Raw genomic sequence first — 16,734 nt, 5'->3', positions numbered from 1 at the left:
GAATTCCAGGAAACCTTTATAGTCCCAACTAGTAGTAAGAAAAGTGTATTTTTGAGTCCATTTCTCAATGTTGTGGAAAAAAAATATGTATATGTGTATGTTCTAAAAAAGCAGTGTTCCAGTAGAATCTTACGTTGTGCATCTTTTAGCAACATCTCAAGCTAAAGAGAAACAGTGCAGCAGAATGAGAAAAGAAAATGTTTTTAAATTAAAATTAATAGATTACCTTTTTAATTCGCTGGACTCCTTAAAAATAGGAGTCCAGAGAATTGGAGGAGTCTGGACTCTTTAAAAATTCTGCTAGTTTTAAATTTAGTGCTCTGGGCTGCTGAAGTTAAGTCATAATCGGTACTTCCTTACACTAGACAATGGAATGCCATTAAGCCTTGAGAATCCTCTATTTATATGAAAGTATCTTTGGACAGTTGTTTATGGGGCCGGGGGTATCAGCTTTATTCCACAAAGTCTTGCCTTCAGTAAATAAATAATAATTTAAAAAACCAATCAAACAGATAGTCTTGGTATACTGTAGCTCTGAGGAAAATCTAAAGAGCGCATGGATTCATTATGCTGGGATCCAAGCACAAAGGCTGATGAGGTTCCAAGACAAGAAACTCAGCTGGAGCTGAAACTGAATGTGAAACAATTGTGTCACTGTTTCACAGCCTGGTATTTCAGCATCCTTAAGCAGGTTGCAAGGAACTTTAAATTCTAGGTTATTACTGCTTTATGAGAAATTAATTCTCTAATTTTTCTAGCATTCATTCCCGTTCCCTGGAAAAGATTTGTTTTTCAATAATGTTATGGATGTTCTAACCATAAAATTTAAAAACAGCTTGTTGACTGAAATGTTCTTTTCCAGCAGCCTGAAATCCTTTTATTTAGCACTACTGTTAAAACTCTTCACAAATACTGCAAGCGCATATCTCAAAATGGTTCTAATACTTTAATCTTTGATAAAGAATATTTTAAATATTTACTTTGCAGAAAGAGTAGTTACAATGCTTTGATGACATTTGGGCACTTTAAACACCTAAGAAGAGTTAATTTAAACAAAGCTACTTTTATGTTTAATACAGTTTAACATTTGCCAATTGCATAATGAGTGAATCAAACAGTTGAGCTTGATCTTTTGATACATATACCTGATTAAAAAGTATATCGCCCTTTTGTGAATTTGCCTCTTACAGGCACTCTTATTAAGGGTGGTCAGCACTTCTAACACTTTTTTTTTGGTTGGTTTTTTTGTTTATAACATTGCCAGACCTTAACTTTTGTTTATAACATTGCCAGATATTAGAGTTCGTATCTTCCATGGCCAGTGTTGCCTACAGCATTGCACTTTTACAGGAGTGACTAGAGACGGTGAACTATGCAGTGAGGAAGTTTGAAGCAGAAACTGGGAATGTCTTAATGTCTTGGAGAGAAGACTGGGAGGTGTAGTGCAAGACAGACACAAGTATGGGGCAAGGGGTTGCAGATATGGGATATGAAGTCCTGGTGCAGAGAGAGAGAAGTCAGAATGGGACTGAAGAGCCAGATAAGGGCAACAGGAAGCTGCAGGGGGCAGAATAAAGGAATAAATGCATTAAGGGTTTAAGTCTGGGCAAGAACTTACAGGTAATTTCTCTTAGCTGAGATACTAAGTACAATGAAAGCATGTTTTCTCCCGCTCCCTCATTGTCAAAAGTGGCTTAATGATTTTTACAACAGCTTTTCCAAAATACTAGCTTCAGGCAGACACCCAACATAGAAAATCCAACTTTATGGCTACAATTTGACCAAGCTTTAAATAATTGATAACAGTGTTACAAGTGGACTTGGGCAGCCTTACCTTCAGACAGCATGAGTGTTGTGCGTAACTATTTCATTAATCTTAAGTATAATAAATCTCTGGGATTTTGTTAAACTAAATTTTATTTTCTGAAACTGTTTTAAAATAGCTTTTTTAGTTAACACGAAAAACACTGAAAAATACAGCATTCAACCAATGGCTTATTCCTATCATTATGTTATTATTTAAAAGGTAGCATATCCGGTGTTTAGAGTATCACCTTTTTTTGCCAGTTTTAACACATTTAATTTTACTTTCATGCATGTTGGCCACATGATATTGCAGTATGAGTTACTAGTAAAAAAATACAGCAAAGGAAAAATCTGGCACCTTAAGATATCCTTTGCCTTCCAGAAATCTGCCAGATGTTTGTTTGCCTATGTCAGAAATAGCTTCATAAAACCACAGCCTGAATTACTGGTTGCAGCAAGTGAAAGTGATTTTTGCAAGAGTAACATACAAAAATTTTACCATGTTCTGTGTTTTTATATTAAATTTTGCTAGCAGTGCTTGACATGCTTGACAGAACTTTGCTTCTAGGTTTCTTTGCTTTTTAATACTTTTAAATAAAGATTCTTGGTATTAGACTGTGGATTTGGGGGATTTGTGAATTTGTTTATTAGTACTTGGATGTTCTGAATGAAAGTAAAGTACTACAACTTTGCAATATAAACCAAAAATATATTCTTTAACTGTGTATTTATTAAAGTCCAGTAAAAATGTCCTAATGACAATACTGTTGATTTTACTCCGCATTGTAGCCTTTTATTGTAGTAAATAGTGTTGTGAATTAGAAGGTGTTTAGTCATTTTTAGAAAAGGTAGTACCTGAACTACTTCTGGGAGGAAGAGGGCCTTACATGGGAAAAAATTCTGATATTTGTAGTAGCAATATTTGTAATAGTAGACTGTTTAATTATTAAGCAGTGGAGGTGTTTGCGTAACACATAATCTTGTATAGTTGAAGATCAGTGTGGATTTCATAAAGAACATCTCTTTTGCCAGCTCTGGACACATACCAGTTTTGTGCTCCCATATTCGTTTTGCTCCCTTTCAAGAACTGGCTGTTAACAAAGCCATTCCCAAAACTGTGCTCGTTCCACCTGACATTATTGATACAGATGAACACATATACAGTAAAAGAAAATTAGCTTTTTAAAATTGAACTGAATTCAAATTAAGGAGCAGAGATCAACCATATTCTAAATTAACTGGGTCATTAGCATAATAAAATTGGACCATTAGCCTTCAAAGCAACATTGAATAAACTAGACCAGAACCTTAAGAACATGACTAGATTTAAAAATAGTATATATGTTCTTTGTACGTGCCATGGGATATATTGAACCTCATTATTCTTAGAGTGCATTATGTACTCTAACTGTTGTAGATACAGTTATGACTTGGCTAAGCTGCATTTTGTTTTCTTGTTTGGTATTACTTTCCCAAAGTTCCCCTTTTTTGTTATTTATTTGTGTTTGGTGTAATTGATGTGGGGTGGAAGGATTGGCACTATCTTTCTTTTTGTGAAGAGTTTGTAAGGCAAATACAGTTTTCCATATTCTGGTTCATGTATATATTAAAATATAGATCACTGCATATTTGTAGTATCTTGTTCAACTACTGTGGATGCAGTACATGGGGGTTTAAGGGATTGTACTAATGAGACAAATTACTTATATTCAGATCAGTAATGAGATGATCCTTCAATTTAAACAGAAGAGATCTTTTAAAGTATGTGAATTTCTAGGTCTTTATCCTATGGTATGTTGCTTTTTTATTTTGTCAAATCGATCGTCGGTGGTTTGGGTTGATAAATGTTTTATGTCTCACTGTGGTGGCAATTTTTCTACTAACAAAAATTTGAAAGGAGGCTTTAAAAGAAAGCCTAAGTTGTCAAGTGTTTGTTCAGAAGAGTTGCAGTAATTCCTATTTTGTGTCATCTTAGCAGATGTTGAAAGGGAAGAAGCAGGATCATCTTCTCTCCATAGTGGAACAACTCAACCAACATCATCATCTACATATGAAGCTAACAACATACCAACTAGTAATTACACTGGCATACATATACCACCAGGTGCCCATGCACCAGCCAACACTCCAGCTGAAGTACCTCATAACACAGGTATGTCCAAATCACACCCAAAAAATTCATGCCTTTATTGAGAGGCGAATTCTAGCCCTCTTTCCATTACATATAAAGTAAAATAATATAGGTATTCTATGGCAGAAGCAACTTCATAAATTAACATCTTAAAAATGCCATCAGAAATATTTTTTATGCTTTTATGGTTTCTAAAATACGTAATTCATATTTTGAAGCACTTTGCCAGAAGAGATATATGGACTGAAAGAGTGAGTGTTTCTGCAGACAGAATGGTTTTTTCTTCTCTAGAATCATGCATTGCAACATCTACACTGTAAAGCACTATTTGAATCTTTCGCTTGATAGATGAAATTATATTACTTCATTTCATATTTAGCTTTCCCTGTGCAGATAGACTGCTGTTCTTTATATTCTTTATCCAACATAGCGTTGAAACTATTACAACAACACTATAACAATCATGCCTGATATACTATTCATACTTTTCTTCTGTTTGGTTTATGCTCCTTTTCCCATGCAACTACTTCAGTGTGATTGACCTCAAACAATATTATTAATGGAAATTTTGTCCCTACTGCTAAACACATTGGTTCCTACATCCTTCTTGTTCTGTGTCATTTTTGGACCAAAACCAAGTTCTTAAAAATCCAAAGTTCTTCCCAGTTGCTGTATTTAAAAAAAAAAAAAAAAAAAAAAAAAAAAAGTTGTATTAAATGATTTGTGAATACAACTTTTTCACCTCATGTAACCTTTTTATAATGATGTTTAATAAGACTAAAAAATTAAAAGCTCTTGATTTCAATCCTGATGATCATTTGATTGTTCAGATACATTTTTATATTACAGAACGTATGAGATGTTTTTGTCACACAGCCCCTCCTTTTCTTTTGCTTTCTCATTTTAGAAATGCTTCACCCTATGAAAAGTTCAGGATGCTCTTTTTTTCAGCTTTATCAAAGGGAAATCCTTCAGTTAGGTGGGGTTTTTTGGGTCTGGGAGGGGGAGAGTGTTGTTTTTTACATTCAGCCTAGGTAAATGTTTAGCTCCTTGTTTTTACCAGATCTGAAAATTATGTGCCTTGTTGGAATACAGGAATTCTTTGCATTACACAGTTTTAACGACATCAGTCATTCCATGAAATAACAGATAATTTAGAAAAGTGATTATACCATCTTCCTACATAGCAGATGTTGTAGAAATAACTTTATGTTAGTGTGGTGTGTTCTGGACATACTGCAAAAATATAGTTTTGGATCAATGCAAATGAGAGTGTCTAAAATGTGAACGCAGATACAAGAATGCTTCACAGCGTAAAGTGCTGTTTCTTCTTCTAGCATCATCATTTCCCTTTTAAATCTAGGTAGCTTTTTTATTCTCACCAATTGTTTTTGAAGGAATTAGGAAAGAGATAGTTTGCAAGTGTGAGATGGCAGGCATGGGGCTTTAAAAATACAGTAATGAAGACTCTGATATTAAAAGGCAGAATTTAAACTTCAAATATAAAAGTTTACTCCTACTCTTCTTTAGCAGGTTTTCCTCAATACTCTAGGGTAACTAGTGTCTTTTGGACTAGTATTTTCTTTTTTTTTTTTTTTTTTTAATGCTTGAAATTAAATTTCTGTGAAATATTGTACTGATAAAATGAATGACAGCCTGTAAATTCTTCTGTATTATTTTATAAAACACTCCTATTCTGAAGTGAGGGTTTTAAAATTATTCGTTACGAACTTTCACAATTGGGAAGCTCTCAGCTACTTAACTTAAAAATCATTAAATCATCAGGTTTACCTGTTCTGTTTTCTTATTTTATCTGCTTACTTTTAAAGTCCATAAATAAAAATAACCCAAGTCCAATTTTTTGCATTGATTTGCAGGAGTGACAAGTAACACCATTCAGCCTGCTCCTCAGAATATTCCTCTAGTCGATCCTTCCCTTTACAGTGCTCAGTCTGCAGGTAAGGTGGTGGCATTTGTATTGTCTACATGGACGTGCTGTGTCCTGTGTGTCTCCCCTGCACTGAAGGAGAAGTTTGAGAAATAATGTCATTGTTATCTGAATGCTAATTCAGAAATTTTAGAAAGAATGGACATCATCTAAACATTGTGTTGCTAAGAGTTTAATAGTTTCCGAAAGCTTTGCTACAGTGTATGATAAGTGTTGTCTATCTGACTTTCTCGAACCAATGAGCTAGCATTGTGTTGGGCTTTTTATCATTTACGTTGTTGCTTCTCAGGTGAGGTTCTGATATACTTAGCAAAGCCTATATTCCTGATGGCCATGCTAAATTATATTTTTGGTAATTAATAGACATTCCCTTTATTTAAAATTTCTTCTACAGGATCAGTACGTAAGTTATTTATTCACTTCATTAAATAATCACGACATTCCAGTGGTGTTTTTTGTTGCAGCATAATTGTTATGTGTGCTTGTTGATTGTAAGTAGTACCTGTATTAAATTAAATAAATTATAAGGTACTGCTAGTGATGTCATTTTGATGTACCATTTAATCAAGGCTTTTATCTTTTAAAATGCCTTCTGTCTTTGATGTTAAAATCACTGATAACCTATATTACGTTTATTTTATGTCTGCTTGCATATATCATGCTTTGAAGTGCACACAGATGCTAACCTTAGGGAAACCATGGCCTGTGAAAGAGTAGCGACTGATAATAAAGCTGGAATCATCCTAGGTTCTGATTTGAACACTGATGTGCATTTGGACAAATTATTAACTGTTTTCTAGGAATTTTTCTGTCCGTGGAATAGAGATAATAAAAAGATAAGTTACATCTGTTTGTAATAATCAGATTGTAGTTGGCAATATATCGTGGATGTTGAGTGAGGAGGAGGTCCAAAAGTCCTGATGTGAAATGTGTTCACATTCTGCCTAACAGTTTATCCTCACCAGGGACAGCTGATAGCATCCGTAATTGATGTTTTAGGTTCCAGTACTAGATACAGTCAAATGTTGCCTGTTATACCTATCAAAACTAAGCAGTCATGTTCTTGTATATTGTAACTTACAAATATTTAGTTAGATATTTTAGTTTATTATGTTGTTGAAGAGAGTGTCTTATGTTAAAATACCAGCTTTACTGAAGAAGCATTTTTGATTCAATGGAATGCTATAATAGGAATTCAATGTTTAGCTTGATTTTAGTCTGCTGTCATAAGAATGCTTAAGGATATGTCTGTCTTAATATATTAGGAAGCCATTTCTTTAGAAGATGTCTTAAAAAAATAGAAATAACAAAATTTATCTTTGATAGAGACACAATTAACCTTTAGTATTCTCTTGAATAACAAAAGGCACATCCTATTGTTTGTCTGGCATATTACTGTAATGTCTCATGTGACAGTTAACTCATTTTATTGAAAACAATACCTCAGACCTGTAGCTGAACCATTTAAACTTGGTGATAGTTTTTGAGTTTTGGGGGCTGTTGCAAGGGTTTCGGTAGGTCCTTAACCAAAACAACTGAAGGCTTTACTTAAGCTTTACCGTAGTAACTGCTAGTTGGAAAGCAAATTTTGTGGTGTTTGGCAGCAAAGCTTTCATATTTAACCAGCTTATCATAATCCTCTAGACAGTCATTCTGATAGGTTTTTGGATAACTACTCTGAAAATTTTAGTCATCATTGTTTCTTGGTTTGAATGTTTAATTCTAGTTATCAAAAATGTCATAATCTTGATTTAAACTTTAATTCTTCATTACGTATTAGAAGTTCTATTATTCGATATGTGGATAATATCAGTGCATTGCTCCCTCTAGCCACTTAGTCGTGATAACCTGATTTAATAAGTACATAAATATAAAGGAATTGAGTGAATTAAGATACCCTGTGTTTATGAGAATTCATAGTAACTACTGTCGTGTAATTAAGAAATTAAGACCCTTGCTAATTAAGACCATCACTGTGCTCAGTGATGAATCTCTTAAGTTGATCTGACCTGAGTATTCGCATGCCTGCATTCCTCCTCCGCACATCTGTTGTGTCACTACAAGTTTGGGTCTTGTAACAGCTGAAAGTGTTACATTCTTAGGAGGGAGTTTTGCAGAAGTTCACCCAAAAAGGTGATACAGCTCATACAGATCCTCTGTTCTGAAAGCTTAGAAAGTACGCTGTCAGTTATGCAGGAGTTTGAGAGGGCATAAGGGATATGTCAGTCAGCAGAGATACAGTAACAGTTTCATTTGCATGCATAGAATTAAGAAGCTTGAGAGCAATGGAAAGTGTTTGTCCTTTCCTGTCACCATCCTGTCATGCATGCCTGATCATTACTCAAAGCATCCTCCCTTCAGCTATACGTGTAAGAGTAACGGCAGGTATCATTCTTCTCATGCTGCTGAGGAGTCCTTTTTATGCCAACAGTACTCTGTTCCGCAGTAGCCTTGTTCCCTGACCTGTAAGTAGATTTAGAAATGCCTGTATCTCACAACAGACTTACTAAACTGTGGGAACCAGGAGCCCTCCCCAGTTCCTGAGTTGCGATATATATATTTGGGCTAGATCCTGGCTGTGTATTGAGGTTAGACTTTGGTATGCACCATTCCTATGGAACTGAAGTTTCCTTTGGACGGGAAGGAGGGATCAATGTTGCCCTCCAGTAGATCCACAGAGCTAGCACAGTGCAAAGTACACTTGCTCCATGATTTAGACACGATGTCTGTGTCTATACTAATAAATTAAACATGCCTGTAAATATTTGACACTGAGAACAGCTGGCACAGAACCAGTCACATTCATACTATTAAGCTTTTAAACTTTCTAAACAAGGTAGTTTGTGAAGGCTGCCAATATTGAATGGTCTCTAGCCTGCTCTAACCACAAGTCATGCCCAGGAATTGTTTGGGAAAGTGCTAGTTTGCATGGGCCAAAACCATACTGGAGTCTGTTCCAGCAGTTTGACAGTGTAGTCAGTCAAGTTTGAGTGCTGAGACGCATTCCCTGGCCCTGTTGAATGTACTAGTATAGGCATAGCCAAACAGAATATTCCACATATTCCTGCAAGACTCTTTCTGGTAGTAAGATCAAATGTATACTTTTAAAATAAATTATATATTTTCTTTCTTTCCCATAACATGAGGGAAGCAATTTGATTAATGCTATGATGGGAGAGAAGCTTTTGGTGGAGACGAGTGGAATATTTTATCGAAAGAAAATTAAGTTAAAGTAACAGTATTCCTTCGATTTTAGTCAGCGTGAATCCTTCAATAATTGTCCTATTCTGTGGGAACAGGTTTCAGAGTTTAACATGGACTTTTGAAAGTGTCAAAGCTTATGCAATTAAGCATTGATTAATGTCTCTGATAACAGAATGTAGAGCTACACAGCAACTTTGTATAATGTGTGCATGCACTTCTCTGGCGTAATTTGCTTAAAAAATTTATTACCCCTGGATTTTGCTAACACTAAATGCATTCATGGTTGTGCTACACAGAGTTTTTATAAAATCTTCTTATATTACCATATGCTCCCTTCCACGGGTGGCATAGTATAGAGAAACTATTTGTCCAGTCTAGTTGTGTGTATAATAATGTTTGATTTTCTACACACAAAGTAGAAATAATAATTTGACATTTTACATGTTTTCATGATCTTAAGAAGGATCTTTGAGGATTTATATTTCAAATATCTTAAGTGCTTTAGTGGGAAAAAAGAGCATCTTGTTTCAAAAAATCATTTCAGTTACCTTTGCCATCACTGTTTTTATACATCAAGTTGCATTATTAAAATGTTCTTAAATCAGCTGCCTTGTATTTGGGCAACTTCATAAAAAGGAAAAACATCTGATGCATAGAAAAGGATACCAGGGAGAAGCAGATACCTCGTGTAAAATACGCATTATTTTAATTCTAAAACTGCTTTTTTCCCCAACCTGATTTTCAGCATCTCTAGTCAAATCGCCTTTTGGTTTTCACTTTGTGTTACTCTTAAACTAAAAGAATCATGCTTGTTGTTATGGATTCCATATGTCTGTCACGTTTCAGTAATAAGTATAACTACTATGCTAATAGTTTCAGATTAACACAGAAGCAGGTTTGTTTCAGGGTAACTATAGTATACTTTTCCCATCTCAATCTTGTTGGGCTTTTTTAGAGCTCAGAATCACAGGATGGTTGAGGTTGGAAGGGACCTCTGGAGGTCATCTGATCCAAGCCCTCTGCTCAAGCAAGGGTCCTGTAAAATGGATTGCTCAGGACCATGTCCTTTGTGTCTCCCCCTGTCCGTGCACACTCCCCATGGTTTAATTTGCAGCACTGAAGGAAGAAGTTTGAGAAAAAATGTCATTGTTAATTCAGAAGACAGCTTTTGAATCTCTCCAAGGATGGAGACTCCACAACCTCTCTGGGCAACCTGTGCCAGTGCTTGGTCACCCTCACAGTGGGAAAGCGTTTCTTGATGTTCAGACAGGACCCTCCTGCATTTCAGTTTGTGCCCACCACCTCTGGTCCTGTCACTGGGCACCACTGAAAAGAGCCTGACTCCATCCTCTATGCACCCTCCCTTCAGGTATTTGTACACATTGATGAGATCCCCCTGAGCCTTCTCTTCTCCAGGCTGAACAGTCCCAGCTCTCTCAGCCTCTCCTCCTATGAGAGGTGCTTCAGTCCCTTAATCATCTTTGTGGCTCTTTGCTGGACTCTCTCCATGATGTCAGTCTCTCTCTTATACTGAGGAACCCGGAACTGGACACAATACTCCAGGTGTGGCCTCACTAGCGCTGAATAAAGGGGAAGGATCGCCTCCCTCCACCTACTAGCAACACTCCTCCTAATGCAGCCCAGGATGCCATTAGCCCTCTTTGCCACAAGGGCACATTGTTGGTGCATGGACAAATTGGTGTCTGCCAGGACCCCCAGGTCCTTTTTTGCAAAGTTGCTTTCCTTTTCTCCAAAGCTGCTTAACCCTTAGAATATGTAAATTGCAGACAGTTACTAAATTTCATGTTTATACCGTTGATGTAAGTACAGACATTATAGTTAAGTTTCACGTTATTTTGAAAACTTAAGAACACAGAGCTATTTTATTTCTATTCTGCTTGTCCATTGTGAGGTGCTGACTTCAATAGGAGCTGAGGCCACTGAGCACATCAAAAGATCAACACTTACTGTGTAAACTTTGGTTTATAAATTTAAAATTGTTAACTTTTTTCCCCTCAAGTTATGTCATAATAGCATGTGAAGTAGTTTTCATAATAAATAAGGCTTTATGCCAGCAAAACATTAATAGAGCTCATACTGTAAAAATAAGATTAGACTAGTGAATTTAGGCTTCCTTCCAATAAATTAGTTGAATACTGGACTGATGCCTTGGCCAGTTTTTAAAGAACGATTTTGTAGTTTCTTTTGGCATCATAGCATAAAGCCACTTTGAGGGGAACTTGGTCTTTTTAATTTCTTAAAGTTGTTCAGTAATGTGGTCGCAGATTGACCCCAGCTGATTTTAGTCTGTGACTTTATTTAGGTTACAAAATAACCTAAGTGTGTGCCTGTGTTTATGCACTCCCTCAAGCGTATTTACTCACATGTATATGTATTTTAAGAGATTTAATGCGGCTTCACTTATTCAGCAGTAAGCTAATATACATTGCAATGATACTGAGCCCACCAAGTTGTCATGTGCCTCAATATTCAACAGTTGTTTTGTGGTTATATTTATTTATTGAAGGGAAAATAAGTAGACTTCTAGAGTATATTTTAAAAATTGATAAAATTAATCTTAAGAGCACTTACCCTTCTGCTTTTTATTGGGGTAGGGTTGTTTTGAAAACCAGCAGACCAGTCTAGTTTTTAATATTCCCAGGTTTTCCGTTTTATTTGTTCAAAAGCTGTTCTTAAATAATAAGATTGGGAAAAGGAAAAGCAAATATAATAGACATTTTCTGATAAGAACTGAGATTCTTTAGTAAACATTCTCGCAGTATTGCTAACAGTTTTATTTTGAAAGAAAGGGAATCCAGCTAACTGAAATTGTACCGTAAAAAAATGGATTTAATTATATTCATGTCCTTGCTTAAAATTAGAAAGCTCTACTTAGAGAGCTAAATCTTTGTTTAACCGATTTTTATATAAAATCTATGGTGCATTTTAAAATGCATTTTTTCTTAATCTGTGAAGTCTGTTCATTGCTTATAAAATACTGTGTGGGAAACCTATTAAATAAATACATAATTCTTTAGTATTGCGTATAAGTATTTATCCATGTCCATAAAAATCAGTCTTTTACAAATTAAGTTGTTCTGAAAGAACACGAGTAAAGGTTTTCTATAATTTATCCATAGGTTATTGGAGTGGCATGGGATTAGCCTTAAAACTCCCAGTGAATTTCTGGGTGGAAGGAGGGACAGTAATATAACTGTGCTTTATTTTATGCTCACATCAGTGATGCTATTCACATATTAAATCTTCTGCCAGTTAGGGCATAAGTGGCTACTATGCTTTCTAGAAGACTGAATGCATGTGTTTGAGCATTACAGAATTCCCGATGTTTTATGTCAAGAAAATATTCTGATTAATCAATAAGTTAATTTTTTACACTATATTATAAGAATATTTTTTGCTTGTGTTCTCCAGTATTACAAAAATGGGCACATTTAATGGGATCAATCTTGTTTTCAGTCATCTTACATATAATTGGAAGCATAAATGTTACTTGGATAAAACAGAAATATAAAATGTGCAAAAACATGCCAGTGAGAAATACTTCTACATTTTGAAAAGTTATTCCAGTTGAGAAGGAACAGTTTCTAACTATATATTATTCCTAAAGAAGAGAGCAAAGTAATTATACTGTAAACACAAAAAACACTGTCCTTGTTTCTTGCAGGTTGTAATATGATTACAGCTAACTTATTGTCGTTAAAAAGCTCTCCTTTGCTGCCTTAGATGAAGAGCAGATCTTTCTCAAAGGTATTGACTTACTTTTGAAAGGCACTGGGTCATACAAATACCAGTGTTTAGAAAGGTCCTCCTATATTTTTCAAATGCCAGCAGCAAAGAAGTTAAGCATTATATGAATGGAAAGAAAAGTGAACAGAAGAAACACCGTAGCTTGGTCTTTGTAATATTACCACAAATATTAGCCTGGTTTTCATAATATTTCTGCAAATATAAGTAAAACACAGAAATAATCTGAAAGGAAGCCTCAGTCAGATTTCTTTTATAGTAACTTTGTAATATTTATGTTTTTGCAGGGGAAGTCCGTTTGACTCCAGAGGACTTTGCCAGAGCTCAAAAATATTGCAAATATGCTGGCAGTGCTTTGCAATATGAAGATGTGAGCACTGCTGTGCAGAATCTACAGAAGGCCCTCAAGTTACTGATTACGGGCAGAGAATGAAGCCTTTATCCAACAGATTCATGTCTTTTGCCTAAAGAACTAACAGCTTATTACTGTACCTGTTAGGGGAGTGGAGTTATACAGAAGTTCTCAATCCCATCACCCATGACAATGAAATCACTGTTTCAGTGTCAGATTAGCAATTAATGGTACAGTAGGAATCTCTGTTTTCATTTTAACAAACAACGGAGCTAGAAACATATGAATGCAGTGGCTTGATGTAAGCAAAGTACTGAAGAAAGCACTGTGAACACTGCTCAAGAGTTAGAATTCGTCTTGCAATATTTAGATTATTGGAATGGGAGAATGCTGAATCTGTAAAAAAACTTGAGCATAAGAATGTTCTGTTAAAATTCTTACTCTGATTTTATTACTTCAAACAATTATTTAATAAGTATAATAGCTTTAAAATGGTAACTAAGATCAGCGCTTTCCTCCTGAAATGAGATAGCACGCGAGAAGGCTGCCCTCCCATCCACAATGGGAAGGACTTTTTTCTATACATAAATTATTTGGGTATTATCTGAGACATAAGTCAGAGTTGAGGGAGACTTGAGGACATTTGTATTTCATTTTAAAACATGCTGGGAAAAACATCTCTTCATACTTCAGAGAGAGCAATTTTGATGGTGTTCCAGCCCAATCCCCCACAACTGTATGGAGTGCTACATGTATTCTTGATTATTGGTTCTTGCTCCTTTTGTGTGAACACTTACAATTTTGTGTATGTATGGGTAATTAAGAGAAAGTACTAATATTTATCAGAGATGATCCTGAAACTGGAGGCAGAGATTCTAAACAACATGAACTTTTAGGGAGATTTACTTCGTAGCTGTTCCATCTTTTAAGAGGCTGGGAAAAAAAGGCCTGTTCTTCAGCCATTAAAGCAGTATAGGTTCATCTCTGGTATTAGTGTCATAGAGCTTCGTATTTCCAGCTAATATTCTCCTGTCTGCTTTGTTGTGGAGACTTTTTGGACTTGGGATTTAATTAAAATATCTTGGAAACTGAATTTTGAGTCTTTATGAGATCTGCCCGTGCAATTATAGAGCTTTTGATTGTTAAAAATCTATCCATGCTGTTTAAAAGAAAGAATAAGTAGTCTTTTAACTGGTGTGACATAATAATTGAGTACACCATAAAGCATGTCTGATTTATGTAATAATTTTAATGACATGTTATCTGATCTGTCTGTTTTTCCAGGCTGCCAGATCAAATCCACGTATTCTGTATAGCTGCACTGTTTTGCAGTGACTGAAATAAGTCTAATATTCAAAGCAAAAAGATGAGGAAAAGAAAATCAAACATAAACATGCATTAAAGTTTAGCTGGTCGTGTCCTTTTAAGAGCGTAGAGTTTTTGACAGCAGGTTTGAAAAGGGTAGTATGAAAATTGTAAATGTATGCTTAAGCATTTTAGTTGACTGAGATTTAATAGATAAAATATCTGGTATTGTTTGTGTTGCTTTCTGATATGGGATAGCATGCTACTCTGGACAGTGATTTGGATTAGATTTTAATTGTTTTGGGAAACTTAGAATAAATCAGTCTGAAACTTTTTTGACAGTAATGCTGTACAGACCTGGGCAATAAGCCTGTGTTTTGTACAGTGCTTCATGCAAGGTAGATCCCTCACTTCAGTATCAAACTGAATTACTGTAAATTATTCCATGTATATTATTGTGGTGTTACACTGTGATTGGAAAAGCTGCTTTTCAGTTGAAAGGAGGAGGCAGAACTTTGGTCCATGTAGAAATATATATATTGCATTGCTATAAAAAAGTCAGAAGTTGCTTTCGTTTGGGGATCATACCACTACTTACTAATACCAGCCTCAGTCCCTAGCGCTTGGAGGAGGAAAGTCAGTTTTCCTGTTTATAAAATAATTAAAAGAACTTCGGGGCTTTTGTGTTACATGGAAAAATAAGCAAGCTATGATAGAATACTGTGTTAATTTGAGGCTTTTCGATTAAAATTGGTGGTATTATTTTTTTGGTGATTGAATGATATGAAATGGAAGTACATAACTAAGAAGGTTGCAAACAAAAATTTAAGTATTTCCTAAAGTGTATAAAAGATTGTCTGTTGGCCGTGATTATGTTGAACCTCGAGGTTCCTCTAGGAAACCAGGGAATCATCAGTGAAAAAGCAATAAGCAATGAAAAAGCCATAAGCAATTTTTTTGAGTGATCATTTAGAAATGTGTAACCTTCTTCTGCCTAGAAAGAAATTAAAATAAGTGTCTCTGAGGGGAATGGAGATGAAAATGCTAATACAAAAGTTTAAGAATTTCTTAGAGAAGCTATCAGGACATTCTTTTTGAAAATAAATTAGTGTTTGGAAGATTTATCATATAAAATTCTCATGAATTCTGTAAAATTAAACATATCCCAATACCAGCCTTCAGACCACAATACCTGAATTAGCATATTTAGTTTTATTTTGCATAAAATTATTTTCCTCTGATCATTTATTTTTTAATTGAGAAGTTTTGTAACAGCCCATCAAACCATGTTTGAAGCCACATCTTCAAGCTGCTAACATTTGATGCAACAGACTGAGTATTTATCATCCAAACTGATACCTAGAGTAAATTATAGCAAAATGTTTCCATTCCATTAAGGGTAGCCTCTGGGACAGCTTTAAATGTGGCAAATAGCCCAAAAGTAGAAACCAATGTTGCAGAACAGTTCAAAAAGTGTACATATTTGAAAATGTCAGGAGAATGTGGGTAGATACCCTGTAATTATTCCAAACTGGAATTTGTGGTAGGCACTGGAATTTATGGCCCCATTGTTAAATATTGTGTGAGCTTTAAGTGTTGACTGATTCATTTTACAGCTACTCTGAATGATAAAGTATCAACCCATAGCTCCTCTTAAACCAATTCCCAACACGTACGAGTACAGCATTAAATAAAGGAGAATGCCATTTTTGTTGCGTGCTACAGTCGACAGCTTTCTTCTTCAGTATGATTGCCACCTACATGCTTGCTGGTCTTTCTCCTTTGGATTGTGAGTTCTGAATCTTCTCAATCTTGCTTAAGAAAGGAGAAAGAAGTGTTTTCTGTCAGATATTCCATGTTCAGTTTTGCTACTTATGTAAGCTAGAATTTTAGTAAATCTGTTCAATGTTTGTTACTTAAAAGGCTTTTGGTATTACTTAACATTTTTGCAGTTCTTTATACTTTCACCTTTCTGCAGGGAAAGTTCCATATTATACTTCAGGATTCCTACAAAAGTCTTTCAAAAGTGTCTTGCGGAGCAGGTCATTGTTTATGAAATGGTGGAGACTTTTTCGAAGGTGCACTAATTGGATTTACTAATACTGGAGGTGTTCTTTTCAGATTGTTGCAGTCATTTCAGGTGGAATTTTTAACGATGTCCTTTGCAAGTGAAGTTTCAGAAGCACAGACTTAAGTATGATCGTATTCCAGAATGTGGTTGTA

The 16,734-nt window shown here is 35.3% G+C and overlaps 1 protein-coding gene across 4 annotated transcripts in view; it reads left to right on the top strand.

Moving 5' to 3' along the window:
* Positions 1–16,433, top strand: part of VTA1 (vesicle trafficking 1) — a 44,486-nt gene extending 28,053 nt beyond the window's left edge. For 2 of the 4 annotated variants that reach the window (XM_050893659.1, XM_050893657.1), the window contains exons 6-8: positions 3,782–3,958; positions 5,815–5,895; positions 13,142–16,433. In XM_050893659.1, coding sequence (XP_050749616.1) covers positions 3,782–3,958; positions 5,815–5,895; positions 13,142–13,287 — 404 coding nt within the window. In that variant the 3' untranslated portion in view covers positions 13,288–16,433. The remainder of the gene's footprint in view (positions 1–3,781; positions 3,959–5,814; positions 5,896–13,141) is intronic. The other 2 variants (XM_050893656.1, XM_050893658.1) reach the window with 2 other exon arrangements.
* Positions 16,434–16,734: the final 301 nt, after the last annotated feature.

This window comes from Gymnogyps californianus, chromosome 3 (genome assembly GCF_018139145.2).
Source record: "Gymnogyps californianus isolate 813 chromosome 3, ASM1813914v2, whole genome shotgun sequence".
NCBI lineage: Eukaryota > Metazoa > Chordata > Aves > Accipitriformes > Cathartidae > Gymnogyps > Gymnogyps californianus.
The sequence above is the reverse complement of the archived record's forward strand: the minus strand, read 5'-3'. Positions and strand labels throughout refer to the sequence as shown.